The following is a 13,017-nucleotide window of genomic DNA, read 5'->3' as shown; positions in this document are numbered from 1 at the left end:
AGTCAATTTGGAGAGTGAGAGCAGAGCTCCTGTGGGAGTTCCTCCATAATTCCCTTGAGAGCCACCTGAAAGCCCAAGAGAATTTTCAGGATGGTGTAGTCAATTTTAATTGTATTTATAACTTTTCCTGATTAGATTAAACTGACTTCCAGTTACAAAATCAATGTCTCCTCATAGGCAATATCTTCTGTCCATTAGAATTGACATTCATTGATTTACAGCTCTTTGTGTAAATGACCCAGATTATTTGTTCTATTTGATATTTTTTAGATACTTAAATCCCTGAATGAATTATACCTTATAATGTTCATTAGACTCTTATTTTGAAATTGGGAATGGGCAACTTCCGGGAAGGAAGTTCAAACTGCTACTGTTTGCTCACCAGAAAAGGTTAATGAGAAAGTTACCGCTTTCCATTCATCTTTAAATTAGCATCTAGCTGGAAGGCGAACAGCTCTTACAATGTGTCTATGGTAATTTGTGAATAAATGTGTTGGAATACCCCACCATGGTCCATTCGTCATGATTATTACGTGCATCGTCTGAATAAAGTCCGGCTGGAATGCTACACTTTGTCCTTGCTTGAGTCCACTTTGCACCTTCCAGCTCAAGACGTCTGTAAAGGGGCCTCTGCAAAGATACCAGTTCAACTTTGATTTGCACCTTTGTTATCAGATGAAGTGCAGGCAGATCCCGGTACAAATTGGAGTTCAGTTAATTAGTTTGGAATGTACGTGACGTTTTGGTGTAGCTGGTTTTATGTTAAATCTGCTGCCTTACAGGCTTGGTATGCCACTAAAGCCTAGCAGAATGTGCAATTCCCACTTTGTCCTATAGTGATATGTACAGTACATGCAAGTTCTTCTTTTGGTCACCAGTCAAAAGTCATGATTATGCTTGTGAGTGGGATACAGACCAATCAGTAAATTGACAACTTTATTTTAATATTTGTCTTCTACTTCTCAAACTTTGTCTAGTATAACATCTGGAGTCCTAAGGCTACTGTAAACTTTGGTCAGTTTCACTAACATTATTAATAAACAAAACCTTCTATTAGATGGTTCTGGTGTGCTTTTTCCTGAAGAGAAAAACTCATTTCTGCTTGGATTTGTTGGTTCCCACTCTAAGAAATGCTGTGGTACACCATGAATACCAAACTAAGATGACACCAAAAAACTGTCATCCACAAGCATCTAGTATGTAAAGTGGATGCCTTTCAGATCAAATCTGGTTGTTGACATTCTATTAGTGTTATCTCCAAAATGTGGTGGGAAACCTTAAAGAGGTTACAAAGGAGGTATTAAGTTATCAGCTGCTCCACAAAACAAGGTTACAGACTAACAGGATAAATAATACAAGCAAATCATCAATCAATTTATAAATGTTGTAAATAAATATCAAAATTAATATAAAGAGTACATTGGGAGGTAGCATTGAATTGCCTCACAGCAGTTGACAAAAAAAGACTGCCAGGGGCCCTTCTTAACATAGTGGCGAAAAAGTGTTGAGAGAGACAGAGCACCTCCTGGAAGGGATAGAGAGGATTATTTTATGATGGCATCCGATTTTATCATCATCTTATTTTCCACAACAGCGTCCAATATGTTCAGGGTTAGTCTTATGATGAAGCTGGCTTTCCTGATAAGTTTGTTCAAGCATTGTGATTCTTTTGAGCACAAGTTGCTTCCCCATGAGACTGCAGCGTAGAACACCACAATGGCTACCATTGACTGAACATTTCTAGCAGCTTTCTGCATACATCAATAAACCTTAGTCTCCCTAGCTAGTAGAGTCTGCTCTGGCCTTTCTTGTACAGCAGCCATTGTGTTATCAGACCTGTCCAGTTTGTTGTTTACAGTAATCCCTCGCTATATCGCTCTTCGACTTTCGCGGCTTCACTCTATTGCGGATTTAATATGTAAGCATATCTAAATATATATCGCAGATTTTTCACTGGTTCGCGGATTTCTGCAGACAATGGGTCTTTTTATTTCTGGTACATGCTTCCTCAGTTGGCTTGCCCAGTTGATTTCATACAAGGAACGCTATTGGCGGATGGCTGAGAAGCTACCCAATCAGAGCACGCGGTTAAGTTCCTGGGTGCTGATTGGCTCAGTGACGGACAGCAGCATTTGAATCCGCTTTGCGTTAGCCAGCATCTCATCTCGCTCATTTAAGCATCAATGTGTTTCGCTGTGTAAAGAGTTAACTTTAGTGCTCTTTTGAGTTTCTCTTTGTGTGTAGTCAAGCCCTTCGTTATGTATCCAAAACGATCTGCTCCTGCTTCCGGGGCCGTGCCCAAGCGCCGACTGCTGAAAAGGTAAAATTTTTGGATATGTTGAAGGAAGGGAACAGCTACTAATTTTCTATTTACTTAGTAAATGTATGTAAGTTTAGTGTAACTGTACTCACATTTTTACAATTTTTCTTGCATTGTACGTATTTATTGCTGGTGGCCTGTCTATCGTAATAGCTGTAACATATGTGATATTGGAGATGCTTGATATCTTTAAAATAACATTTAGGTTTTATTTATACTTACATGTTGTAGATTTTTTATTAATTTTGATATTACCTAATCAATTACAATGTGTTTAATATGGTATTACATATTAAATAAAACTCGTCAATGATATACGATATGTATGTTTGTGCGTAATATATAAACAGTGTGTTTACATACATAATTTCAACGAATCTTACCTAATAAGTAAGAGAATATAAAGGGTTTATGCTGTATAACTGTGTGGGAAATGTTTATAAGCTTAAAATATATAAAAATAACCATATGAACATATGGTTTTTACTTTGTGAATTTTCACCTATCGAGGAGGGATCACTGTATATGGACCTCTAGGTACTTGTAGCTCTGTACCACTACCACGCCCTCCCCCCGAATGATTTGCAGTCTCAGAGGCTCCTTGGTATAGCAGATGTCCACCTTCAGCTCTTTTGTCTTGTTGATGTAGAGTTGCAGGTGATTCTCCCTGCATTACAAGATCTCCACAAAGTCCTCCACAAACTTCCGGTACACTGACTCATCTCCATCGTTAATGCAGGCTGTGATGGAGGAGTTATCTGAAAATTTCTGTAAGTGGCAAGTGGTGGTATTGTGCTGGAAGTCTGTTGTGTTGAGGGTGAACAGGAAGGGAGACAGGACAGTTCCCTGTGGTGCTCCATATTACACACCACTATTTCAGACACACAGTGTGTGCATATGTATTATAAAAAATGTCTTTATTATATACTTTTAAATATATAAATATCTATTCTGAAACAAATACTCCACTTTTCAACAGCAAGGGCAGAAGTGGCATTGCTCCTCATTGCTCCTCCTGAATCTGAGGCAGAGAAATGGGATCTCAAAAAACTGGCTCACCACTATTTGGCAATCTAGAGGTGCTGCCCTCATCTTCCATGACAATGAAAAAGCACTTTATGTAAGACAGGCATAATCGAGCTCTTTTTACATTTAGAAATGGACCCCATCCATCCATGCAGTCTCACCGCTGCAAAATTTCTCAAAAAGAAAAATAGGTCCATTCTCAAAAGATGCTATGGACTGTCTTCCATGTTTAGAAGTATTCCTTATGCTCATTGGATTTATCTGCAGTTGAAGTCAACTTTTTTTTTTTTTTTACACTTTTTTCTTCTTTAGGATATATACTTGTTTCTATGTTTTTGAAAATTACTTCTCAACTACAAAAAAAAACCCCATACATTCACAGAAGCATTGATGAAAAAGAAGTGCAAAACATTGGGTCAAGTTAATTTTATTAATATGCAAATTACAATCAATAAACCACTGTACATACAGTCTAGTGCACATATAATATGAAAACACTAAAATAGCACTTTTGATATAAAAAATAAAATCATTTGTTGTGGAATTGCACATTATGAGCCACAAGTAGTAACAGCATACTGATTTAGTGCACAGGTGCCTCTGATATATAATAAATACAGGCTTAGTGAAGTAGTGCCATGTTTACAGTAGATAGTGGTGTAACATGTTCAAAATCAAGTTTCAAATTATATATTTGTATATAGAATACTTACAATCTAACAAATAAAAAACAAACACCACAAATCAAAATGAAAGCCAGACACATGACAAATTTTCTAATTGGCTAATTTGAGCATGTAAAAACCTTTGTCATGCAAACTGCATGAGCATTACTTTCAATATTACATTCTCTGTTAAAATTATTTAAAACAAGGTGTCCTGGAAATACAAATACGTAAATTTAAAAAGAAAATAATGAAATAAGGCTTCATCACTTTAAAAAAAAAAGTTAGGAAAATGACTCCTTAATCAAACTCACGATAAAGAACCATAGGCAAACAAGGATAAAGGGCAATTCATTTCATCAGCTTCTAATGTCACCTTCACAGAATTAAAACTAATCTCCAAGATGATCTCCTTCTCTCTTTATGACACTGACAAGATAGATATGCTTTGAAAAAAAAAAAAAATCTTTTTTTCTGCCATTAGATAAAACAAAGGTCTTAAGTTGTTATAATAAAACAGAGCCTCTCTTTTATTGTCCAAAGTTATTTTCTCTCACGTTTTAACATTTTAAAACAGTTATTGCATAAAATATTTAAGTTTTGATGTCACATTACATACTATTATTTTTAGGAATACAGTGGGTGCTGAAAAAGATCCATATTAGGCTGCTTGTTATTGACTACAACTAGACAATTAACCCAAAAAAAAAAAAAAAACTACATTTACTTCAGCGTAACGTTTAACTTGTTTAAAACAGCTCAAATACAAACCTCCAGCTGTGATCCTGTCAGATGCTGTATGGCAGGGGCGACCCTGGTAATGGCCATTCTCAAGCCATCAGAAATGGTCAGTACTACCTGATTAAACTTTTAATAACATCCCTTGTGCGATAAAGGGCAAAATGACAACTCTGCTCATCATAGGTGTCTGTATAATAAACTAATTAGCAAGCTGCATACTCTGTAGAGTCTTTAATGAATGGTATTGGATTGCTTCTGTAATAATAACCCAGTCTGCCCCTTTTGGGATTCAATTAAGGCAGAGACTGTCATATGCTTGGTCTAGCTGATCAATTAATCTATTCCGACCTTTGTTGAGCAGCTCACAAGGTCAGTAGTAGTAGCAGCAGCAGTCGGCTTAGTAGAGGAGACCTGGCCGATGGCAGACGACAGGCACCGGTACCAGTCATTTATGTCCTCCTGGTCATTTGACATCAGCAGAAGTTTCTCTTGTGGGAAGGTTAACTGAAAGATTAAACATAAGTAAAGACAGTCAGTAAAGCACAGTAACACCAAGGTCTTCTCCCAAATCATCTTTTTTGAAGATCATATGCCATGTCCATTTTAATCTGTTTGCAAAATAAACATACATTTTCTGCTCTAAAGCACTGCCAACCAATTTGTTAGATCTATAAAAGAAAATGCACTTTTAACTGATCTAAATTCTAAACATTCCGAAAATCAACCTCCAATTTTAATAGAGTTGACACATTTGAGGGAAAAAAATGGCTCTTTGCATTTCTTAAAGTACAGATAACACTTTATTACAGTTTTAAGCACTAAAATAACCAACAAAATCTTATTTACACATGGCAAATTTAATGATATGTAAATCTTCAAGATCCATGTCAGACTCTTTTTCACACATTCTATCAACAAGTCAAAAAGCATTGCAGGAGTTCTTAAAGGTCAACATTAAATAACACTCAAACAACTAAAGAAGTCAAATATTGATCAAAAACTGATACGTTGTGGGAAAGGTTGGGTGAAAAATTAATTGATATGCATTTTACAATAAATGGTCTCATGCAACATGTCTTTCTAGTGTTTTGAGAAGAAACATCAGAATGAAGAGTAAAAACACATGTACATCACAGAAATGTTGCAGGAAACAACTAAGCTATTCAGTACAAAGAAACTAACGCTGAATTAAGTGCAAATTTTACAGATTTATTAAGGTAATACTTTTATGTAATATTTTGATTGTTTTGAACATATTGTGTTGAGACATTTTTATATAGAGTGAATTTTTACATTCCGATATTAAAGTTCTTCAGACACTTTTTGTTGAAATATCTGAATCTTTAAATTTGCCAAACAGACCACGTGGGATGATATTTAAAGTTTGTTGCACAAAATAAGTTGGTAAATGTAGCTGATTAAAGGTTTTCATTACATAACTTAGTGAGAGACACCTCTATTGTTTCAACAGCTTGAGGTTTTGTCATGAGAAATCATCACAACTATTGATATATGAGATTAATTTTGGAGGTGTAAAGCACAAAGAATTTTTCAAAGTATAGTGTAAACATCCAAGAAAACTTTCAAGGTCAGCTTTAGCCATTATACAGTGAACACATGCACAAACGGAAAGACAATACGTTTTGAACAGAGATCAGAAAACACATTAACCTTATTTTTACTAAAACAAATTTAATAGAATGATTTCTCCTTTTGTCTAAACACAACTGGTATTACTCTGAGGAAATCGTAGGAGAGTCTGCATTAAATCCTGTATCTCTACCAGCAGCTAGGCTTGCCTCTGGTATTCTAAAACATTCCTATACTTTCATAAACTTCTCTGAATTTATCTTAAACTCTATGGATCTTAATCTGAATACAGATTTGTGCAGCCGCAACTAAATAAAACTAACCTCATTCTATTATGTTCCAGTGTCAGAATGGCTGTTTAGAATTACAATAAGAAAAAGAAAGAGAACAATTTATTTTCTGATGGCCTCCAAAGAACATAATGTTCTGTTGGCAGATTTTCATTGGTGACTGGTGATGTCACATACAAGTTTTTAGAAAATAGTACTCTGCATATAAACACAAGAGGTTAGCAGGGCAGTTTCCACATGCTCAAAACACCTTTACTTATCCATGGCACAATACCTATTGCCGCACACCAAGTCTTTCTCTTAACTCACCATTCATCCTAATCTTACCTGTGACACTCCATACAACCATCTGAAGATTCTCATCTCTGTTCTTTCCAGCTTTGCTTCATGTTCTGCTTTCATAAGCCACGTCTCAATCCCACTGAACATACTGTTCATCACACAGCTTCCATAAATTTTATCCTTGACAGAAAGACTCCTTTACAAGTCAAAATGGGAGACAGCTCCTGGAGTTTCTTCCATGCACGTCTCACCCTTGCTATCACTGCTATACCAGAACCTCTGACTGCACTCAGCATATCACCTGCTAGGACTATCCTACTTTCTCCAAAATACTCTACTGCCAATATCTAAATATTCATTTACTACATCAACATTTACACACTTTCTTCCTACAGAGTACCCTTCATATTACAATATCTTTTATGTAACCATTTCCAAACATTTGTGCATTGGGCAGAGTTTCTCCCAACATCTTTACCACATACTTGGCATAGCCATGCACCAACCACCTTTTGCCTCACAACAAAAGATCAAATCTGTTTTTCTCTTTCCAGGCATGAAACCAAACTGCACTTTGCCAGCTTTCATTTAATCCCAGATTCTTTTTTTCTAGCACTTTCTAAAGCACCATCATTACCCTTACTAAAAATGTGCTTGTTTGATATGACCTACACACTAATGGAGTACCTTTTATTGTTTACTGGAATCAACACATTTTTTTCCCATTCTCCAGGAATTCACCTTTTACACAGCTCTGTCAACTATTCAACTTCAGGACCTTCTGCTTCCTTCAACATTTCAAACACCACTCCAGTTTGGCTCACGGATTTACCCATGTACATAATTTTCAATGCTTTTGTGATTGTTTTTTGAAAACTTCCAGCTTGGTCCTTCTATTTCCTTACCGTGGACATCATTATCCCATTCATTCTATTAATTTAGCAACTCCTATACATGATTCTACCAGGTATCCTTAATCCTTCTGTCAGTCAAAATGTTCACTTCAGCATTGTTCAAGCACTTCATACCTACTTTATCAAATTTTTCTTATGCCTGCTGCTTCACAATTCTAAATACAATTTTCCTTCCCTCCATATTCTGCAGCTAATTTACAAACTCCACTCCCTTAACTTTTTGCACACTTCTAATTACTTTTTAACATTTATCTTTGCTCCCTTATAGATCTCTGTCACATTCTGCTTTGTTTTCTGGAGCAGAATTTTATAAGGCCAGATGCCTTTCTAAAGACCTACCTCCATTAGTCACCTTTTATGAGATGAAAGAGGGACTGTGATCTTACTCTAACCCCAGGTCACAAAGGCATTCCTCCACATACAATCAATTATCTGGCTAAGATGATAGTCTAAAACTAAGTTATACATTAACAGTATGATAGAGAAATAAACAAAATTTGAAATTTAGATGAAATTTACAAAGTTAAAGTAACAATAAAGTACATTCACTTTTTGCAAATCTATCTTTAACCACATGATATGGAGTGATTGCCCTTATTTACACATCTCATTATATAGTACAGTTCAGCATTACTACACAGCAAATATGCAGTTTGAAGTTACGCAAAACAGAAAGAAATGAGAACATGAACCTCACATTAATGATAAGTTACTCCAAAAAGTTAAAAAAATAAAGACATGTGCCAGGAACTGCAATAACTATGTTGTTGGGTGTCTGGGATGCAAGAAGTTGGTTTTCAATAAAACAAATTTTAGTTCCTCTGATGTTTTGTTTGCTTTTAAAGAAATCACTTCATTAGGGATAGTTGCAATACCTCATTGCTGTACAACATTTTTCTAAAGCTATTAAATACAGGTATGTTTATGTGATAAATCTGTACTTATAGTAGACCAGTTACCACCATAAGCTAATGATGTTTCCTTCTTTCTTGTAAAGCAAACAATATTTCAGCAAAAAAAAAAAGAACAATATTTTATTTCCTCGTTGGGACATAAGGAAGTTTTGCATTAGTCTGATCGAATTTTGGGTTTTCATTTAAATAATTGTCTGAAGAATGAGAACACAAACACAAATTTTTTTTTGGAAATGCACCAAATTAACATCAATTTGGACAAAAATCTTTGAATACTTATCAGACAGTCTTGTTAGCACAATCACTGTAACCCATTAACAGCTGTGTTTGGTGTAATCCCAGAGAGCCTTAAAGTGGAGAAGGCTATACCTTTACCATACTATTAGTACATACTGTACCTATATTGTATCTTGATTAACTGGAAGAATCTCAAGCAACTATTTCTAAATCAGAGTTTTCTGATGTTCTATTTAGAACTGGAAAAGAATCTAGTCAAATTCTCACTTAGAGGGTTCTCTTCAAAACTTTTTTTTTTTTTTTTTATAAATATGACCAAGGCTTAATTAATAAACTATTAAAATAAGCACTATTTTTGCCCATTTGTTTGCTCTCTTCTCATTATCTCAGGTCGGAGTTGAATTTTGTTGATAGGTTTTGTCTTTTTTTACTCATTTTTTTTTTTTAAATATAACCTGATATTTTTTTTTCTTAGTTTGCCTATGAAGTCATTTCTTGTACAAGTTCAACTTGATTGTATGCAATGTTATTTTCTACAACAAAATGTTTTGCATACTATTTAAAATGTAAAAAACAGATGGCTAGGTCAAATACATGTCCCTTTCAGAGTGGGATTATAAAATTAATCCACTGCTGCCAAGATAGACACAAGTTGCTCTTAAAATGTACCATAAAGGCATATCAATTCCTTTTCAATAAATAATGTATACAATACTTATACAAATATTGCGTATTTTAAACTTATTTCTCGTACAGAAGGTGACTATCATTATCCAATAACTAAATTGTCCTTTTAAATATATGACAGAAAAATTAAAGTACTTTGTTAATCAATCCAGATCTCAATATATTAATACTTTCAGGGCATAACACCAAGAGGTAGAAAACTAAACATCAAGGAAGGCCACTTAACTTGTATTGTTTGGCTTTATCCACCAGATAACAGCAAAGACTGCAATATAAACTGAGCCCTGTGCACTTCAAGTATACATTGTCTTTACAGTGCTGCATCAAATGTTGATCATTGCAAAAAATAAAATACTAATATTTTGTGTATTGTTGAGAACATGGGGTATGTATTCAGACAAGGATTTTTGAGCAGTTAGAACAAAAGGGACAATGAGAGTGCTACTGAAAGTACTTCTTGAGTCAGAAGATTATCCACATACTAAATACTGGAATCCCTCTTGGTTACGAAAAAAAAACACAGTTATGATCTGACCTATTGGACACTACTAACTACGTCCCAGAGTGTTTATGAAATGAGCAGTATGGAGAAACAAATATGTAAAAGTTTTTTTTTTTTTTTTTTTTAAATGGTCACTGAGTTAACAACAGATTCCTGTCTCATCATTAGTAAGAACCACAAGCCAGAATATGTAGTCTGTAACAAAAAGCAGAATGAACAGCTTCATCAATACAATAAATATTACACACAGTGTGACTTACCAGTGCATGCAATTGGTTGTTTTGAACTGCATATATATTTCAAAATTATTATGTACAAAATGTTCATACATTTGGTAGTTGCATGTTTTCCACAATCTGAGGAATAAAGAATTTTGACATTTTTCTCATTAAACAATTCAGCTTACAACCAACTTGGAACAAGAAATTAGCCTCAGTAGAGTTAATACATAAGCAGTGCTCATTTGACAGGATATTATTGAAAAACAACATAAAATACTGCATCTTAAATCATTACTAATTGACTCAGGCAATGAAGGACTTACTTTGTTAGCTGATAATTCCAACTAACAGTAATTTTAATATTAAACATAACTAGAAATGTAGCAATTTTGTGAGTTAACTTTGTAATTTTAATTCATAAGAGTGTGCATACAGTTAAACACTTTACTTTTTGTTTCAGAGCCAAATTTAGACAAATAGCTCTGAAAAGCATTTGGTGTGTATAAATGTGCCAGACCATCCATATCAATTATTGTATGTGTCATTTATTGAAATTAAACAATACCTTTATTAAAAAAAAACTGCATATTGGTACAAGTTTACTAAACATATTGGAAAAAACAAACAAACATGACAAGATATTCCTCAACTAAAGAGGCAATTTAATTAAAAAAAGTTTAATAAACTCCTCGTTGGCTTGTGACTTTGTGTTGAAAGAGGTAATGAACCACAAAGATCTTTAAGATAGTCTTCCTAAAGCCTTCTATTCTACCCGGGGGTGTAAATGCTAACATTACTCAAAGTTATTGTCTGCTTTTATATGCATTTTTATTACTATTTAATTTAATATTGTTTTTTGTATCAGTATACTGCTGCTGGATTATGTGAATTTCCCCTTGGGATTAATAAAGTGTCTATCTATCTATCTATCTATCTATGCATGGTAGGGCTACCCATGGCAAATGTTTCTACGAGATAACCTGGAAATGACCACCCTGGAAATTACAAAAGTGACATGAAAACGTTTCACATTGTCAAATAATGTAGACAGAATATTACAACATTGATAGGATACATTAAAAATTTTCTGTTCAGCTCTGAAAATTCAAAGTGTAATACACATTTAAATATGAGCTCAATTTGAACGTGAAACAGTCCTATGTTTGCAGAGTACCATCATACTCTATTTTCATATGACAATGGTTGCAAATTATAAAAATAAATCAAGCTATCATCTGTGAAACATTGCATAAACAAAAATTAATTGATACAAACAACTTAAAATGTAGACTAAACATTATGTTGGTAATGGTATCTTTACAAACATGCTAGCAATTCCTTGTACAAGAGTAGCCACAAATTTTTGACCGGCTAAATTCCACTGGAGTTCACTGCACCATCTAAAGAGTTTTAAAAACAGTGTACTTGCTATGCAAGTGCCAAACTGGTTATATAAAAAAAACATAACTTTAAAATGTAAAAAAGATTATTGTCCTTGGCATATCTATTACAGTTAGGTCCTAAAGTATTTGGACAGTGACACAATTTCCATAATTTTGGCTCTTTACACCACAACAATGTATCAGAAATAAGAAATAATTACATGATTGAAATGTAGGCTTTCAGCATTTATTCAAAGAGTTTAACAGAAATATAGTATGAGCAAATTAGGAATGATAACCATTTTTATACATGGTCCCCCCATTTTCAAGGGCTTAAAAGTGTTTGGACAATTGATTGACAAGGTGTTCCATAGCCAGGTGTGAACAGGTCCCTCATTATTTCATCAACTGTTAAGCAGGCAGAAGGTCTGGAGTGGATTCCAAGTGTGGGATTTACACTTGGAAACTGTTGCAGTGAACGCTCAATATAAGATCCAAAGAGCTGTCCATGGAAGTAAAAACAGGCCATCATTAGGCAGAGACAACAAAACAAAACCATCTGAGACACAGCAGAAAATCCAGAAGTGGTCAAATCAATCATTTGGTATATTCTTAAACAGAAGGAATGCACTGGTGAGCTCAGCAACACCAGAAGGCTTGGTCAACCACAGAAGACATCTTTACTTTGATGGCAGAATTATTTCTTGGTGAAGAAAAAACGATTGACAACATTTATCGAAACCATGAACACTTGCTGGTAGGTAGGCCTATTATTCCCAAAACCTTTAATAAAAAATACTTCACTTAAGTAAATACAGAGGGTTTATCACAAGCTGCAAACCATTCAATTTTGGAAACAGTTTTTTTTGGACAAATTAAGATCAATATGTACCAGAATGGGCATGCATGACTGTCAATGGAAGTGGGTTACTGGTGTTTATTAATGATATGACTACTCACAAAAGTTGCAGGATGATTTATGAAGTGTACAGGGCTATACGGTCTACTCAGATTCAGACAAATCTTGCAAAACTGATAGGATAACGCTTCACAGTAAAGATGGACAATGAGCCGAAACATAATATGACAGAAAACCAAATTCTTTTCAGGGAAAGAAGTCAAATATTCTTCAATGACCAAGTCAATCAACAGACCTAAATCTAATTGGTTATGCACTACACTTGCTAAAGACAAAACTGAAGGCAGAAAGTACATTGAACAAACAGCACCTGAAGAAGGCCTGGTA

The 13,017-nt window shown here is 34.6% G+C and overlaps 1 protein-coding gene across 3 annotated transcripts in view; it reads right to left on the bottom strand.

The window, feature by feature from the left end:
• Positions 1 to 3,757: 3,757 nt before the first annotated feature.
• Positions 3,758 to 13,017, bottom strand: part of arhgef39 (Rho guanine nucleotide exchange factor (GEF) 39) — a 144,612-nt gene continuing 135,352 nt past the window's right edge. For 2 of the 3 annotated variants that reach the window (XM_039769435.1, XM_039769436.1), the window contains one exon: positions 3,758 to 5,256. In XM_039769435.1, coding sequence (XP_039625369.1) covers positions 5,086 to 5,256 — 171 coding nt within the window. In that variant the 3' untranslated portion in view covers positions 3,758 to 5,085. Of the gene's footprint in view, positions 5,257 to 10,428; positions 10,525 to 13,017 lie in introns of all 3 variants that reach the window. The other variant, XR_005635612.1, reaches the window with a different exon arrangement.

Source organism: Polypterus senegalus, chromosome 11, assembly GCF_016835505.1.
Source record: "Polypterus senegalus isolate Bchr_013 chromosome 11, ASM1683550v1, whole genome shotgun sequence".
NCBI classification, from domain to species: Eukaryota; Metazoa; Chordata; class Cladistia; order Polypteriformes; family Polypteridae; genus Polypterus; species Polypterus senegalus.
The sequence above is the reverse complement of the archived record's forward strand: the minus strand, read 5'-3'. Positions and strand labels throughout refer to the sequence as shown.